Genomic DNA, 18,963 nt, shown 5'->3' with positions numbered 1-18,963 from the left:
AGGTGCCAGTCTGGGTCTCACAGTGTTTGTGCAACGCAGCAGACACAGACCGAAACTCCTCCCCAAAACACTCCCCTCATTCTGTTAGATCAACTTACCCATGGACCATCACCCCTTCCCAAGTTCACAAAGAAACACACACACGAGCTTACGCACACACATGTATGTACAAACATGCACGAGACTCAACGGCCAAAACACATGCAGCGCGACTTGTGATTGCTACCCGCGATTGCTCCGCGCACACACACACACACACACACACACACACACACACACACACACACACACACACACACACACACACACACAGATCTTTGATTGCCGTAATTACTCACAGTCATTAGTTTCAGGCAAAACCATCTCTTCAGGATAGCTCAGGAAGCTCTCTCTCCCTCTCTGTCTCTCTGCCCTAAACTCTCTCTCACACACACACACACACACACACACGTGCTTTCTCCTGATCTCCCACACTGGTGCTTTCTCGAAGTGTGACACCCCTGTGCGGCTGTGCAAAGAAAATGCATGACGTGAATTCCTCTGTCTGCCTCTCTCTCTCTCTCTCCTTCTCACACACACACACACACATATATACACACACACTCAAGTCCTAAGCACCCCCATCCTCATCCACAGAGACACACACACAACCTTCCACACCACATCTTTGTTCTGTTGCTGCGACAGCAACCTCTGTGCCAGACCAAACTTTTTGATGCCCCCCTCCATCACCGCCAACCCCATCGCCTCCCAAAAGATGCCCTGATCCACCCCCACCCCACCTCAACCTCCATCTCCTCTGCTCTGATTACAATCCGCAGCTGTTTTTTAATCAAGGCTGGACCCAGGCTGGACCCATTTGCATACAGGACTGATGGGTTGCTGCTGCTGCCGCCACCACCTCCTCCTCCCTCCCCTCTCATGTCTGAGCACTTGGCACGGCGCCAGGAGATGCGGAGGACGGAGGCGTGGGGAAGGGGCGTCTGATCTACCATGGAGGAGATAATGGGTGAGGGCGGGGGGGGGGGGGGGGGGGGAGGTGATTCGTGGGGTTGGGAAGGAGAGAAAAAGGGTGTGCGACAAAATGGCTGCAAACGAGAAAAAACGAAACAACAGCAACAGAAAAATAAACGAAAGGAGGGTGAAAATGAGCAGATGGAGGAGAGAACATTGAACAAATGGAGGACATGGCTGGAGAGGAGTGGAGCGGAGGGCAGGAGGGAAGGAGAGGTGGAAGGAGTCACCTCTGCTTGGCAGCCTGCTTACGATGTTCGCCGTGGCACACTCATCAGCCACTGCCCCAAATGAGGAAGAGGGTTTTGACACACTCTGGGAGAAACGACAGGAAGCACTGCCAAGCAGTCCTGCTACTACGTGCTACGACATTGTTATATAATGCTTTGCTAATTGGTCACCATGGTGATATGCAGATTAGTGGGGTGCTGTCATAATGGAGATATTTCATTGTCTCAAGGGAAGGAGGGGTTGTTTCCGTTCGCAAATAGAGGGTTAGTTAATTGTCGCCCTGAACCAATCAAGATTTAATGAATGAATATGCAACCATATATCAAGCAATCAATCCTTGTTTGCAGATGCATGGATGTTGTCTTTCCGCTCTGAACACCCATCCACTCCACAAATGTTTAGTAATCAGTGAACGCTTCTCCTTTGTCACTCCCACTTAAGCACTTTGAACATAAAACATGAATTGTGGTGCTGCGTTCCGCTGTCGAAATACCAGTGTGGTTACACCAACCGCGATACTAGACCGAGCATAGATTCAGAATCACCAAGTGCAGCACACAAAGGATTGTTCATTCATTGTATCTTGAGGGACAGTACACTGCACTGAGTACTAACCATATTCTCACAAACGGCACAGGAAACAGCGTTACCATCGTGGTCCAATCAGACAAGAAAAATGCGAATAAACCTCCCTGTGTGCCAGAATCGCCTGGCCACCAGACAACCTACCTGCTCAGGAGAACTGACTCTCCATTGGAGCAGGAGGCTGCTGCTGCTGCTGGTGGTGGTGGTGGTGGTAATGGCAGTGATGACAGGGAGCTAATTGATTTAATTAGACTAGAAGACAAACGTGGAGCTGTGGTGCATGAGGCTGGGGAGGCACGGGGGCCGGGGCGGAGCGGAGCTGGGGCTGGGGCTGCAACCCTCACCCCTACGTGGGGAGGTGGGAAGGAGGAGGCGCTCGCTCGTGTGCCATCTGTCTGCTCACGCCCAAAGGTGAGGTGCAAGAGGAGCAGGGGGGGAAAGAATCGGGCGCCATTTTGAGAGCGCAGCCAAACTCTCGCCATTTTGAAGGTGAGGGGAAGCCACGTGGGACCGCTGCAGCATTCTCAGGGAAACACTTTTCAAGCGTCTTCTGTAGTTCTCAGGGAAACACGTCTCAAGCGTCTTCTGTAGTTCCCAGGGAAACACGTCTCAAGCGTCTTCTGTAGTTCCCAGGCTCTACGGCTCACTCCCCTCACACACTTGACACTGAACAAAAAACCTTTGCTGAGTAATATTTAGATATTTTGTGAATGAGGTCTAGAGTAAAACCTGGCTGACTTATCTAGACTTTAGATAGAAAGGGGAAAATCCAGACAGCTCTCTCTCTTTTGATACTTGGCCTTGGCCTGTTTTGCCTCCTGCTCTCCACTCATCAGAGAGCACCTTCTGTCTTACTTACAGTTGGGCTCCCTGGAGGATAAAGACAGTAGGCAGCAACACAGAATTCACACCTTTCAGCACAAATACCCATTCATCTCCTCACACTCAAACAGACCGACACACACTCAAAAGAGACCCCATCACATTCCCTCACACACTCCCTGGAGAGAGGATTCTCTTTGGAAGGTCTGGCAGGAAGACATCACAGGGAATTTGAGCTCAAGCTTCAACTTGACACCTGCCCAGGTTCTCCAGGGAGAGGACTCGTGTTCTCAAGAAAAGTTGATCAAAAGAGGGTTCTCTCCATGAGTCTTAGCCTGACTCAGACAGCTTGCAGCTCCCAAGCTCCGGTTCTGCAGCTGAGAGCATAGCACCGCGTAATGAGAATCTAGGAGAACAGACATTTAAATCTACTGTTTTAGTTCTTATGGGTGTTCACGCCAGTTGTTTGAGTCCTCAGGTCCAGCAATACATAGATTTATCGTTTTGATTGGTTACCACACATCACTAACCTTTTTATTTTATCATTAAACTCCTGAAGATATCCAGGATCATAACAGAACATTCCAGATCACTGGTTTAATTGCAATTGTACATGTACAAATGAGGAGAACTATCACCCAGTAGAAAATGAAAAGACAACGCTGCCGCCGTCAACAGAGCGTGGGCTGTGCTTCCTTTCAATCCCACAGAGCCCACCACTGGGAGACGGCCATGGGAGATGGAGCAGCAGAAATAAAACATGACAGCGATAGAGTCCTTGGAGATGCCACAAACCTCGGGTGGGTGGCTGCTTCTAAGAGGAAAAGCTGACATTTAAAACAACTTTCATCTCTCCTTTCAGGCAAACTCATCTCAAAAGGCCCCAAGTCTGAAAGATGTTTCACAGTTAATTACTAGGCAGCGAGCTCCATTGCCAACTACAGGTATCTGAGGCCTTGATCCCTATCAATCAGCTACAGGTGTCTGAGGCCTTGATCCCCATCAATCAGCTACAGGTGTCTGTGACCTTGATCCCCATCAATCAGCTACAGGTGTTATGTGACCTTGATCCCCATCAATCAGCTACAGGTGTCTGTGACCTTGATCCCCATCAATCAGTTCCTGTCAGGAAGGTGGTCACTGGCAGCGACTCCTCATGTAGGTAAAGCTTTAATGGAAAGATGGTCCTGAACACCTGAATAAGGTGCACACTATGCATCAGTACAGTATCCTCTTGCTTCATGAAGAAGGAAAAAAATAAAACTTTGAAAGCAGGGCAGAGAGAGAGAGACTGGGCCTGTTCTCATGCATTGAAAGCATTGGACAGTAATTGTACCCTCAACTCAATTGGAAAACCAGCAATGACAATGCAGCTGCTTATTTAGAATTAAAATTTATTTCCTTAAAATAACAGGATACCAAAGATATTTGTGTTATTCTTAATACCAGTACAAAAAAAGATCACACATGATGAATATACAGCACAAGACAACAAAACTGATAAAAGAAGACAGAGAAAGAAAGCCCTTAGGTTGTGAGCTTTAAAGTATGGGCTGAACTGACTGAAGAGACGGGAACGGTGTCTTTCGGCACGGGTTACTCTAACCTCCACCTCTGCTCTGCTCTGGCTCACCAGGAGGGGTGGAGGAGGGTTTAAGGCATAATGAGGACAGGCATAATAACCTTAACTGAATACACAGAGGAATGAAAGAACACACACACCCACACACACTTGCATATGCGTACACACACACACAAACAAACACACTTGCACGTACATACACAAACAAACACATTTGCAGGTGCGCACACACACACACACACACACACACCACCCCCCCCACCACACACACAAACAGCCTGACATGTACAAACACAAAACACACCTACGCTTTAAGATGGATGACATGGGCACTCTCCTTCCAGTTCAAACCCAGAGCGAGCACACAGTCACCAATAAATAAGAGCCGAGTCTGGGCCTGTTACTACCACTAGACGGCTGGAGCTGGAAGGGAGAGAATCGAACTAAGTTGGGGGGGGGGGACTGGAATTATCAGCTCCACTCCCTCTGTCCACTCACCATTCCCACGTCCATAAATACAACTCTTAAAATCACTCTGAATGTATATATATATATAAAAACAATGACGCAGGGACATGTTTTAGAGTATTTAAGGCACTAGGCGGAGTGGACAATCCTGAATAACTGGGCCATTGGGGGAAACTTGTGGCACTGGCACTTGGCACTGAACACACAGCCTGCCCTCCAACCACTGTGTGTGTGTGTGTGAGTTAGGGGACTACACTACTGAACACACAGCCTGCCCTCCAACCACTGTGTGTGTGAGTTAGGGGACTACACGACTGAACACACAGCCTGCCCTCCAACCACTGTGTGTGTGAGCTAGGGGACTACACGACTGAACACACAGCCTGCCCTCCAACCACTGTGTGTGTGAGCTAGGGGACTACACGACTGAACACACAGCCTGCCCTCCAACCACTGTGTGTGTGAGCTAGGGGACTACACGACTGAACACACAGCCTGCCCTCCAACCACTGTGTGTGTGAGCTAGGGGACTACCCGACATCACAGTGACCAGTACGGGATGGATGGCATGAAAATAAAAGGCTTCACTTGACTCTCTTCCTGTGCAATCACACACACACAGGTGGTAAATGGAACTAAACGGGAACAGCATAAATCTCCTCTAACGACTGGCATGGGCATCATGGGTAATGGAGTTTCTAGTGGCTGAGTCTCCTCCACTGGGTCCTGCTTCATTCTCACATTCTCTCTGTCACACACACACACATACAGCTGAGACAAACACACACACATACAGCTGAGACACACAGAAATGACAATAGAGGAAAACACATGATACACCTGATAGCAATGGTGTGAATTTTTGACTGTGTGTATGTGTGGGGGGTGTATGTGTGTGTTGGGGGGGGTTATGTGTGTGTGGTTTGGCATTGCTGTAGGCGAGATAAGAGTTTTGGCTTTCAGAGGCGACAATGTTCCAAAACAGAAAACGTTGGACGATGCTCTCATCCTTGCTGATGTGGGGCCGGCACTTGAGCTCTGGAGTGGGCCAATCAGAGAGGAGATGAGAGGAGGAAGGAGAAGCACAAGAGGGAGGTGGCGGGGGGGTGGGGTACGGGGGGCCTGGTGCTGGTGTCTACATCTCGTGGTAGGTGAGGTGGGGGGGGGGACGGAGGCTGGGTGGAGTCGGGTGGGGTACTGGGGGCCTGCTGCTGGTGTCTACATCTCGTGGGAGGTGAGGTGGTGGTCGGCCACGTTGTTGGCATGTGTGTTGTTCTCGTTAAGGCGGCGCACGCGGTACATCTCGTAGTGGATGCTGCTGGTGATGTCCTTAATGTTCTGCATGTGGGTCCTGGACAGATGAGGGGTCGGGGCAAGATGAGCACACAAACAAACAAACAAACAAACAAACAAACAAACAAACAATTCACAAAATCCATCAGGATTAAATCAGTTGGGCCCTCTTCTCAAGCCCTCCCTTATACACATACATGTCATTTAGAATATAGCAGAATCACCCATTATAATGGGGTCTTCAACATCTCAAGACTGTGAGCTGTTTGAGTGTCTGTGAGATTCCCATTAGAGTGGTCTCAGTCTGTGACCTGAATAGAACATTCTTATCTGGCAGGGTCTGTGGACAGAGGACTGTGTGGAGAACTGCACTCACCTGATGAGCAGGTCCCGCAGGTAGGCAAACTCACAGTGGGCAATATTCTCAACTGTACAGGGAGAGAGAGAGAGAGAGAGAGAGAAAAAAAGAGAGAGAGAAGGAAGGGGAAGTGGTTCAATATTTGATTGAGGCTTGTAACACATATTTCCTATAAAGACAATACAGTTCCACACAAATTCTACACAACCTCAGTGACAGGTCTTTTGTTAATGAACTGCATATTCATTCGAAATAGACTGCATTTATGAGCAATGCGCAAAGGCAAGCGGGAACACTAAAAGCATTACTGTAGATGTCGACCACCTGCCCATCATCAGGGGGAGGCTGGCATGCATAATGCTATACTCTGACTCAGCTGATGGTCTTTTTAAATGGCACTTTGCAGACAGACGCACAGAGAGAAACCCCCCCCCCCCCCACAATGGTAGAGTGCACCTGCGGCCTCACCTCTTCTCACCAGGGGGCGCTCTCACAGGATCTAGATCTCAGACAGCGACTGGGTGCGCGAGTGGGAGACTGAGACAGACTGATAAGGCATCATCCCAAGTAATTGAATTCATTTAAAGCCTCTTCCGCCGGCAGATAAGGCCTGACAAATTCTGCCTGATGAGCGTGTCGGCGCCTGGGTAGTGTAGAGGATGTATGAATTATAGATCACACCCCCACATCCCCCCTGAAAGAGAGAGACGACTGTGCCTGCGACGCCTCCAAACTTCCTGCGAGAGGAAATGAAAGCTGCTTGAAGAGGAGGAGAAGGCCCAGTCAGGTGTGGTCACATGACACGCCAGTTAGTCAGCCGCAGGGGCAGGCTGGTTGCCAGGCCGCGTGCCACAGAGGCCGTGGGGGACCGTGGGAGAGGAGGAGAGGACGGTGCCATCTGTGCCCCTCTAACCGCACTGATTAGCCTCGCCACCTCAGCGCTCAACATGTGGCACACACAGGGGCATCCTACCGCGCCCACAGGGCCCAGTGTTCACTGCTGTGCCACTTCACAGACGGGAGGAGGGATTAGCAGCCAAGCTTGGCCTATGCTCAGCCCTAACTGAGTCACGGTGCTTAAGACAGACAGGTGAATCCTTATTCAGGACAAAAACTCAAAGGTTAGGTAGAACTTGATTCTATAAGAATGCAGTTCAAACTGAGGACAAGATGAAGGTCTTACAACATGACTCAGCTTAAGTGTTGTTTCCCTATAGACAAGATGCATGGGTGAGTTAAAAAAAAAAAAAAAAAGGAAAAATGTCTTAAAACCTGTTCACAATGGTGGGTCAATAGCCACAGCTAAAATGGTTGGCAGCTCCCCACAGGAAGTGGCCAGTCTTCCTGGGCAGACACTTCCTTGTTTGAATGAGTGTGGGAAATGCGGTCGCCTGCATTTTGCCAAGTCACCAAAAAAAGTGGCCCTATGGCTTTAGCACAATGGGAGGGGTGGGGGTGGCAGGCATCCACACACACACAACCCCCCCCTCACACACCTACACACACACAGCTGAGGACATGTGCATGCACCACAGTGTATGAACAATCAGAGCTCTCTCTCTCTGTGTGTGTGTGTGTGTGTGTGTGTGTGTGTGTAGTGAAATGGAGCGGCTGAGTGGCCATCTGTGTGACCCAGAGTCCTCCCTCCACGTGTGGGGTCCTTTCTTCCTCTCCTTTCCCCTCTTACAATTTGTCTCGTCTCATCTCGTCTCGTCTTGCCTCAGCCTCCTTTGTTGGGTTCTTTGGCTCTTTGGTTCAGAGTTCATTAGCTAAACAACTCTCCCCTCCGCACACAGGCATGTGTGCATGGGCAGGCAGGCAGGCAGGCAGGCAGGCAGGCACGCACGCACGCACGCACGCACTGATTCCAATACAACGCCAAGACATCACTCTGTCCATATGACACACTGAGCTATCTCCACCACAGATATGGCTGATTTAACACCAGTGTGTTACTGGGAGTTGAGGTGTATTAGGGCCTTTAAGGAAGAGAGGGGTTCATTACCTTCTATGGTTCCCCATTTGGTCTTCCTTCCCAGCAGCCTCCTCCCATTCACCTGGTACTCTAGGTCACTGCCCACCACTGCGAACGGGATCATCTCCTTAAAGACAGAGGGGAGGTTCAGCTGGAGATCAATATTAGCTTAGCACAAGACCAGGACTGAGGATTACATTCATGGTGCAGATGCCTGCAGTTAGGCATCCTTCAAAATATGATGATTTGCCATAACAACCAAATCTAAACAAAACTGGGTAGGTAGGTCATGGTAGGGCATACCCCCCAAATGTAGCAAAGAGGACCTATTAGAAGACTATACTGTTCCAGTCTTGTTATTTCCTAATCCTTTTTTTGGTTCTTAAGGCCCTCTTTGCTAGTACTAAGACATGGCTATCGTATCGTTGGTTGAAATTCCTGCCCTGCTCTGTGGCAACAGAAAGTTATTAGTCGACTATATAGTGTAGTTTAAGTCATTTTTCAGAGCCCATTGGGTTACGGCCAACCAGCATAACTTATCCTAGCGATTGTTAAAAATAAAAGATTACACAAATGTTTAACCTATTAGTTTGTTAAAACGAATGCTTATACCAGAGTGTTAATTAAGTCATCTAGTGATCTACATTTATTAAGGAGGTGCATTTGATACTGATGTATGCACGCACACACACATAGACACACACACATGCACAAACTCACCCTTATTTTTTCATTGATCATCCTGTCCTCAGCATCTTCATCAAACTCTTTCTGTGGGTAGACATCAATGCCGTTGGCTCGAAGATCTTCTCTGATCTGTCAATGCGCACACACACACACACACACACACACACACACACACACACACACACACACACACACACACACACACACACACACACACACACACACACACACACACACAAAATAGAGAAATAAACAAATAAATAAATAACTGTTCAGGCTCAGTGTCCAAACAAGCCGAAGACAACCCAACCCTGAACTATGGGTCGGCACACAATGACACAGGGACATCCATCTTTCCCTCCCTCCCACACACACACGGGCCAAAATTCAAGGGCGGTTATCTGCTGCTCAGAGAGGCTGTACCCCCCTCCACACACCCACTGAGATAACATGATGAGGAAACAACAGAAGACAAGAGAGGAGAGGAAGAAGAGGGAAAATAGGGAGGATGATGAGTAATCAGGAGAGTAAGGGCCAAGGTGACCAGGAGACACATACACACACACACACACACACACACACACACACACACACACACACACACATTATGCATAAATAACACACGGTCAATCCCCCACCCACTCACACATGTACACACTCCTCGCACTATAAAACTGGGAACTAAACCATTAGATCACTTTGTGTTGAGCTCATAAGTAGCGGTAAATCAGTGCTGTGATGGGGACGACGAGGGGGTTAAGCCCAGGGTGGCCTGACCTGATCCACTTCACCACCTCCTTGCTCCCTGATGATCTCAGACTCGAGAGGCACTGTTGTGTTTGTCAACGCCAGCAGATGCTTTTTTTCCCCTCTCAGAAGTGAGGGGGAATTTCCCCTTTCCTTCTCATGGCTGGGCCCCTGTGAGACGGAGCGCTGAGATGGAACACACTGCCAATAATAGTGTTTTAATGAAAGGCTGCCATTCCCCCCACCCCCCTTCCCCTTGCAAATGTTGCCTTGTGTGTGTGTCTGTGCGTGTATCTGATGAGGGTCGTTTTACACGGTTCCTCGCGATGCACAGCGTGAGGCAGGAAGTGAGGTCATGGACAGTTGGCGCAGCCACATCAGCAGTTGAGAGGGCTTCTGAAGTGCGGAAGGGGGGTATGGGGGGGGGCTCGGCTTGAGCCCAACATGGCCAATCATAAAAGGGCTTCTTCTGAGGGGCATGACCTATGGGAGACCCTCATACATAAAGAGACTTCAGTCTGTTCTTAATGGCCTCTGACTGAAGACAGGGACATGGCCAAGAACAGGTTTAGTGGTTAGCGTGTGCGTTGTTGAATAGTGTGTGTGTGTGTGTGTGTGTGTGTGTGTGCGCACGTGTTTATGAGTGTGTGTCCAAGTGCTGGATCGGGGGGGAGACTCTGAGGGAGATGTACAATCCCTGTCAGCACTCCCAGTCCCTTCCCCCACGCTTGCTGGCCGCCAACTCAAACAAAGGGAACACTCAGCATAGGCCAACCCCCCCCCCCCCACAACTGTGCAGGGGCCCGGGGGCCCGAGGCCACGTCACCTGCCATTACGACACAGGTCATCTGAGGGAGCCACGTGTACAAGAGATGTTCCAGGGAGAGCATAAAGCCAGGAACTGAATCTGGATCAGCTCTGGCCCTGAACTGGTATGGATCCGGCAGATGCAGATGCAGATGCAGATGCAAGACACATCTGTTCTAGCATCAGCAGCTATTTGAGTAGGAAAGCTTTACCAGGGGAAGATGAGCCCAAATAAGGGGAAATATGGAAACAACTGCAGATTTATTATGGCTTGGACACTTAGCACCACACTGAAAAACATCAATGAAACCCTTGACAAGAATGTCTCTGAAGTCACTCAAGTCACAGATGGCGAGTAACAAGAGGACATGAGCCAAAGCCCGCACTAAAACACACTGAAAGGTGCGTTTCCAATCCGCTTCCTGTCTGTTGTTCAGATGTGGTTTTGGTTATATCCAGGTCTAAAGGGCGCAGCAGCCGAGGCAACCCTGGGCCTTCATCAGGGCAATAACCGTTGGCACGCGACCTGGCGAAAGCACTCGCACCCTCCTGCCGAGCCTATCGGAGCAGATGGCGGCCATGTCTTCCTCTCCTTTCATCCTCCTGCTCATCTCGTGCCGTCTGCATCTGCGCTCCGTTAGTCACGTCCCACCCCTCTGCCTCAGACCAGATCATGCCGTGACACGCTGGTCGAGCAGAGGTCAGCCAATTTGGTGGCCTGTTTCAACTAGCAACTGGCCATAGGATGACAGCTTAGTGGAGAGCTAGCCTGCAGAGAGGCTAGTGGGTTTGATTGTTTTTTTTTTTTACTGAGAAGTGGGCAGGGTGTAGATGCTCACCTTCTTCTTGAAGAAGTCCCTCTCCTCCAAGGTCAGGGTGTCAGCTTTGGCAATGACAGGGACGATGTTCACCACTTTACTCAGGCGTCTCATGAACTCCACATCCAGGGGTCTCAAACTGAGAGTGAGAGAGAGAAAGAGAGAGAGGGAGAGAGGGAGAGAGAGAGAGAGAGAGTACATGTTAGGAGAGGAAACAGAGTACAGAAGCCATTTGCCACATGTAACTAGTCTCGTCCAAGACTTGCACTCTGGAATGTTCTACACAGCAACAGTCCTGCTGTTCGCCCTCAGTGCACTCTCATCTCATCACAGAGTCCTCGCCTGTGCTCCTGAGCAACCACTAGGGGGCACACATGGCCTTCAAAGCCACTAAACCCAGGCCAGCTCTTGGCCATCTTCTGCTCTTTTAGGCTTTAAAGAAACCACATCTGTTGCTTTTCTTGCACACTCAGACCACACACACACACACACACACACACACACACACACACACACACACACACACACACACACACACACACACACACACACACACACACACACACACACACACACACACACACACACACACACACACACACACACACACACACACACACACACACAGAGTAGAGTAGTTTGTGTGTGAAATCCGCTGTATTGTCTCGTAATGTGATTTGGGCTCTGATTCGATTAAAGAAAAAAGACACCTCCTGCCAGGGGCGTGCGTACTCTGTGTGTGGTACTCGGTGAATGGGACGTAAGGGGCAGCTGGCCCTTGGAGAGCCCAGGGAAGCCCCATCAGTCTCTGGTTACTGCAGCTGGCGTGGGCTGCCAGGGCCTGGTTGCACTGGGGGCAAATGGGAGCCCACCGGGTCTCATGGTCTGAGAGTTGAGCCCCAATTAGTGGGTCTGTTCAAAGCAGAGCAGCTGCCCATGCTGAGCAGAGCGTGAGTCAGGCGTCTGATGTTCTGGATCAACATGAAACACACATCTGTGCGGCGTGTGTGTGTGTGTGTGTGTGTGTGTGTGTGTGTGTGTGTGTGAGGGGGCTATGATAGCTGGTTATGGGAGGACAGTATTACAAAGATGTGTGGGCACATCTTGGGTTACTCTTCTATCGCAACTGTCAGGAAGCAGCTGAACAGGACATGAAATGAAAATGTCTTTTTTTGACTGGGGGCCGGAACAGAACTACTGTCCTTTGAATCAAGGGCTGAACATGTGTGTGTGTGCGGGCATGTGAGTGTGAGTGTGAGTGTGTGAGTGTGTGCATGTATATGTGTGTTGTTGCTGAATCTGTCCAGGGGATGGAACAGCTGAGCAGCAGTCTGGTAACACAAACCCACCAACAGCTGTAAACACACACACACACACGTATGCATACACACACACGCACACGCACAGACAGTTAATAGTGGTAAGAGGCTGGACTGCGCTGGCACTGGTCCTCCACAGACCCCCACAGTCACAGCTGTGCTGTATTCATTAACCATGACACTTGGCTCCAGGCAAAGCCAGAATCTCTTTCATTCGGATTTTTCCTCCATAAAAATCATGATGCAGACATAAAACTTGTTTTTAACTGATCTCACTGGTGCTCATTTCACTGCTGTGATCGTGAAACTCCTACAAGCAGCCTCTCAACATGCCCTTTGGGGCCCTTTAGTCAAATGAAACATACCAGCACACTTAAATTGGCATTTTACACCACCCCCCCTCTCCTACACACACCAACCCAACCAGATTTTTAGTACCCATTCAGGTAATCATTACTGAGGTCAGTTGCTGCAGAGAGAGGGGGACGAGTAGGGAAGAGATGGAGGTTTAAAGGTCAAAACGATGGTGGAGAAACGGACATGATGAACAGGCCTCAACTCCTCCATCACACAGCAAGGCCAGCGCCTGTGGCATGGAGACGCACAGTGGCCAGCGCCTGTAGCACGGAGACATGGGGACGCACAGTGGCCAGTGCCTGTAGCACGGAGACATGGGGACGCACAGTGGCCAGTGCCTGTAGCACGGAGACATGGGGACGCACAGTGGCCAGTGCCTGTAGCACGGAGACATGGGGACGCACAGTGGCCAGCGCCTGTAGCACGGAGACATGGGGACGCACAGTGGCCAGTGCCTGTAGCACGGAGACATGGGGACGCACAGTGGCCAGCGCCTGTAGCACGGAGACATGGGGACGCACAGTGGCCAGTGCCTGTAGCACGGAGACATGGGGACGCACAGTGGCCAGCGCCTGTAGCACGGAGACATGGGGACGCACAGTGGCCAGCGCCTGTAGCACGGAGACATGGGGACGCACAGTGGCTTTTCAAGACTCACAACTACATGACATTTCTCCAGCCTGTGCGGGAGCAATGCCAGCTCGATCTAAGCGCTCACCACTGTTAACTGTATACGGGTGTGTGCTTGCATACATTTTTGGGGGTTTTGGGGTGTGTGTGTGTGTGTGTGTGTGTGTGTGTGTGTGTCTCTCTGTCTTCTTGGACACTTCTTTGAATTTTTAGAAATGGGTCAGTAGCAGCTTTAAATCAGCTTAGAACCATAGTCAAACGGAAGCCGCTTTTAATCTCAGAAGGACCTGTAAAGAGTTATCCATGCTTTTATTACCTCTCAGATGGATTACCGTAATTCCCTGCATACGGGGTTGCCCCATATCACCCTCTCCACTACAAATGGTTAAAAAACCCTAGATCTTTAACCGGAACAAAGAAGAGACATCATCACTCCTGATCTTGCTCACTTGCACTGGTTACCGGTGAAATGCAGAATTGATTTTAAAATGGATCTATTTGTTTTTAAAGCTCTCAGTAGGTTAGCGCCACAGTACATTACCGATCTGCTACTCATCCTCACAACAACTCCTCTCAGTCCCTCACTCGCGCCTCAAAGCAGAAGGTGACCAGGCTTTTCCCGTTGCTACGGGAGTCTCCCCTCCCACATTAAAACATACTAGCGCAGTATTTACAATTTTAAAACAAATGTAAAAAGACCCAGCCCTTTTCTCTTTCTTTTAGTTTAGTCTGAGGTTGCCCAATGGTTTTTGTCAGTCCACTCATAAGCTATTTTTAACGTCCACTCTTTAATCTGTTGCTGGTTTAATTCAATTTCTCTTCATGTCTGTCTTTACTCCTTTGCTTTTGATTTCAGGATTTTAATAGTTGGATGTGTTTTCCATTTTATTCTTGCCTTTCATGTATTATTCCTTTTACTCAATTCCACTCCGTTTTACCTCAGTAATGTTCTGTTTTTCATCTGGTGTTCTTTTGATTTGAATTTTCTCGTATGTTTTTCTCTTAGTCCTGCTTTTACCTCCTACTTGTTATCCCTCGTACACTTGGATTGCTAATCCATCTGCCTCGATTGGAAAGCACTTTGGGTCAACTCCTGTTGTTTTTAAACGTGCTATACGTGCGACTTGATTTGATTTCTCCAGCCATGGAAAACGTCTGGCACGGAACATAGTCAGGGATCATACAGGAAACGACGTCTGGATGGAGCGGACGAGCGTCTCCTCCCTGCCTGCACTCCAGGGCCTCCTCAATAACCCCTCTTCTGCCTCCTCAACAGACATCGTCAAATGTATCTCCATCCTAGACGTAGTCTACAACTCAGCACCATCATCTGCAACCAACAGGTAAAGCATTCTCAAGTCACTCGTGTCCAACGTTAGAGCCAGCGTGAGAGAGTGTGCCGATTCAAAGCCAGCAGAGAGAAAGAAGAGAAGGGACTGATTATCACATGTGCTTTCTGACGGCAGCATGAGTTTTCCATGAAAGAGATGGGTACTTTTCAACCAGACCGGCAAGTTTGGATAAATATGTCAAATTACAACGATCTTAAAGTGATCATAAACACTCCTTCCGCCATTATTCATAACGCATTCATTAAAGAGTGAAACATCCGTGTCAAGTCATATTTATGTCAAACTAAAACAGATATCCAAAAAACAAAACTCAAAAATAATGCTCAACAGACTGGGATTTTTCAGTTCTTTAAAAAGTACAGATCGTTCAGGGGAATATTTTTTTATCCGAATATTTAATAATACAAAGTTAGCTGAACTATTTCTATCCTGTCCCATATAGGCAATGGAGGGGAATAATTCAGTTTAAAAAAAATGTAGACAGTGTGTGTACAGTGTGTGTGTTTCATCTTTAAAACATTAAGCAAGACAACGGATAGTTACAACTAGTGGGTGGGGAAAGAAAAGGGTAGGTAGGGGGGGTTGTCCATACACTCACACACCTCCAGACACACACACACCTCCAGACACACACACACCTCCAGACACACACACACACACACACACACACACAGAGCTCAGTGTCACTGAGGAGGTCTCAGGCACCCTCCCGTTACATTCCACACTCCCTGCCTCAGTAGGAGAGCGACTGGTGTGTGTATCACTGCCTCAGAGCCACTGGTGTGTGTCTCACTGCCTCAGTAGGAGAGCGACTGGTGTGTGTGTGTCTCACTGCCTCAGTAGGAGAGCGACTGGTGTGTGTCTCACTGCCTCAGTAGGAGAGCGACTGGTGTGTGTCTCACTGCCTCAGAGCGACTGGTGTGTGTCTCACTGCCTCAGAGCGACTGGTGTGTGTCTCACTGCCTCAGTAGGAGAGCGACTGGTGTGTGTCTCACTGCCTCAGTAGGAGAGTGACTGGTGTGTCTCACTGCCTCAGTAGGAGAGCGACTGGTGTGTGTCTCACTGCCTCAGAGCGACTGGTGTGTGTCTCACTGCCTCAGTAGGAGAGCGACTGGTGTGTGTCTCACTGCCTCAGAGCGACTGGTGTGTGTCTCACTGCGCCTCTGCCCTGTGACATTCTCTACTCATCACTGTGTGCTAGATGGGAGGTGGCAATCTTAACTGGCCTCACAATTCGATTATGAAACGATTCTCGACGCATCTTTGCCTTCATGTTTTGTTATTAATAAACTACAAGCACTCAGATTTGAACTCTATTTTCCCTTTAAACTGTATATTAAACAGCTGTTTTAAGAAATCAGAAACTCGCATTACATGAAAATATTTCAGTTACTGTAGGCCTACTATAAAACAAACATAAAAACGGCTGGTTCTTATAAGATCAAATATGATTATCCATATCACAAGGTAATAAATAGAAAGGTATGTCGGTCTATCTATGGTAAATACATGTAAAACCTTGACCTGTAAAACCTTGAAAGAACCGTGGATTGTATTTGGCTAATATGACACTGCAGGAAGTTGTAGCAAGTACCATTAGCTACTACCATTAAGCTAAGCTAAGTAGCAGAGCTTTATGAAAGTGTTCATTCACTGATGTTCTGGTTGTCCATCACATTAAAATGTGTTTAAAATATGATCAAACTAATGTGTACCTGGCTAGCATCACAAGACCCAATGGATTGTGTATATGGAGTTTGTACTACCAGTATCTGTAGGTTAACCTTTCATGGTGTCGCAGTGGAAAGATTTGTTTACATTAACTGTACTAGGCTAGTGTCACAAGACCCGAAGGAATGAGTAGGATTACGTACTGTGAAGCCTAGCCAGGGTTCTGTAAATGAACTTCTCATACATCATTACAACTGCATATTGCAGTGAAATGGGTTTGAATTAGTTGTTTATATTAATTATGCTGGCATGCATATTATTCAATTATTTTCTTTTTCTGCATTGATGCAGAATCTTTCACTGTCGCATTGCGATGCATTGTAAAAAAATATTATTTTCGCCAGCTGTACTGTGTGTGTATGCATTCCTCTGAATGTGTGTCTACAAAAGTATGTGTGTGCGTGCATGTGTGAGTGAGCTTAAACATTTACTCATGCGCATTAATGCCTGTTTTTTTATGTGTGTGGTGTGTCTGCCTGTGCTGGTGTGTGTGTGTGTGTGTGTGTGTGTGTGTGTGTGTGTGTGTGTGTGTGTGTGTGTGTGTGTGTGTGTGTGTGTGTGTGAGTGAGTGAGTGAGTGTGTGAGATCAAACATTTACTCATATGCATTAATGCCTATGTGTGTCCTTGCCTCTGCCTGTGGTCGCATATGTGTAAGTGTGTGTGTGTGTGTGTGTACACACCTGTGTCCTGTGGGGGGGATGAAGTATATGCAGCAGTGTACACGTGAGTCTGGGATCCTCTTCTTCCTGTCGATGTTGATCTCCTCCTGCAGGTACTGCTCATACTGGTCATTAATAAACTTCATGATGGGCTGCCAGCTGACAGGGAGGGAGAGAGAGAGATGTGCTAATGAGTACACACAGTAGTGGGAGAGAAGAAGGAAAGACAGACATAGACAGACAGACAGACAGACAGACAGACACAGAACGGCAAGGACAGAAAGAAGAAAAAAAAGAAAGAAGAAAAAAAAAAAACCTACATAAAAGGACAAACAGAAGGAAACAGAAGGAAGAACGGAATGAATGAATGAATGAATGCTCTTACCAGTTTTCATTGTTGATCTGATCCCCAAAGCCTGGCGTGTCGATGACTGTAAGCTTCATCCTCACCCCTTTCTCTTCTATGTCTGAGAGGAGGCAGGGAAAGAGAGGATTACACCTCGCTTCTCTCTTTGAACAGCACGTCTGTCAGCAGAGTGCTCCATGCTCGTATCCAGCTGGTGCTCCTGTCTCTGGGAGGGCTTACCGTGACTGACGGATTTGATCTCGATGGTCTTGGGGATCCTCTCCTCGCCCGTGCCCATCACTGACTTACGGCTCACTTTGGACTTGAAGAGTGTGTTCATCAGCGTGGACTTTCCCAGGCCACTCTGACCTAAACAAACACACACACATACACACACACTTAATATAATAGGCGACATTGTGTATAGAAAACAAATAACCACTGACAGCCATCTTACCGTCCCCCACATCCACAGACCAAACTCATGTCCTCATAGAGGCATGTACCTCCCTGTGTCTGACCTCACTGTGGAGCTCCTAAGACTAGGCCCTGTGATGGCTTCTGCAGTCACTCAACGAGCCTCTCGGGCTGAGGTGTGAAGGTTAGGGTGGAGACGGCGAGCGTTAGAGCTCTTGCCTGGGAGCTGGAGTTCCAGCGGGGCGCCTACGGCTCAGCGCAGGCATACATCAGCCCAGACACAGGCTGCCTTATAGGGGCAGAGAACTGAGCAACAACACCCCTGGAGCAGACTGGGTGAGAGGCAGACTAGGCACCACAGAGTGAGATCAAGAGGGAAGGAGAGAGAGAGGGATATGCAGAGAAAAAGTGGGAAGAGGAGAGAGAGAGAGAATCCCAGAATGTCAGGGAAGGGAGGAAGAAAGAAAGAATGGTGTGCATAAAGGAGAGTGTCTGCTGGACCAAGTGCTGGGGTATTTGGGAGACACATTCCTCCGCAGACAGCCCCTCAGTTCTCACTCCTGTGTGTTCACTTGTATGTCCTCCCCTGTGTGTTCACTTGTATGTCCTCCCCTGTGTGTTCACTTGTATGTCCTCCCCTGTGTGTTCACTTGTATGTCCTCTGCCATTCAGCCACTCGCTGGTCTGCACTGCTGGTGCCAGAGCCATGATGTGCATTCCTGTTGTCTGCATTTTGTCAGAGTTTTTATGTTCCAGACGGTGT

The 18,963-nt window shown here is 48.7% G+C and overlaps 1 protein-coding gene across 6 annotated transcripts in view; it reads right to left on the bottom strand.

Moving 5' to 3' along the window:
* Window positions 1–5,128: 5,128 nt before the first annotated feature.
* sept9a (septin 9a) overlaps window positions 5,129–18,963 on the bottom strand; it is a 77,131-nt gene continuing 63,296 nt past the window's right edge. For all 6 annotated transcript variants that reach the window (XM_031570815.2, XM_031570835.2, XM_031570820.2 and 3 more), the window contains 8 exons: window positions 18,024–18,152; window positions 17,823–17,904; window positions 17,459–17,596; window positions 11,409–11,526; window positions 9,049–9,144; window positions 8,359–8,455; window positions 6,372–6,423; window positions 5,129–6,053 (listed from right to left, as the gene is read on the bottom strand). In XM_031570815.2, the coding sequence (XP_031426675.1) occupies window positions 5,921–6,053; window positions 6,372–6,423; window positions 8,359–8,455; window positions 9,049–9,144; window positions 11,409–11,526; window positions 17,459–17,596; window positions 17,823–17,904; window positions 18,024–18,152 (845 nt within the window). In that variant the 3' untranslated portion in view covers window positions 5,129–5,920. The remainder of the gene's footprint in view (window positions 6,054–6,371; window positions 6,424–8,358; window positions 8,456–9,048; window positions 9,145–11,408; window positions 11,527–17,458; window positions 17,597–17,822; window positions 17,905–18,023; window positions 18,153–18,963) is intronic.

The sequence above is a fragment of the Clupea harengus genome, chromosome 1 (assembly GCF_900700415.2).
Source record: "Clupea harengus chromosome 1, Ch_v2.0.2, whole genome shotgun sequence".
NCBI lineage: Eukaryota > Metazoa > Chordata > Actinopteri > Clupeiformes > Clupeidae > Clupea > Clupea harengus.
The sequence above is the reverse complement of the archived record's forward strand: the minus strand, read 5'-3'. Positions and strand labels throughout refer to the sequence as shown.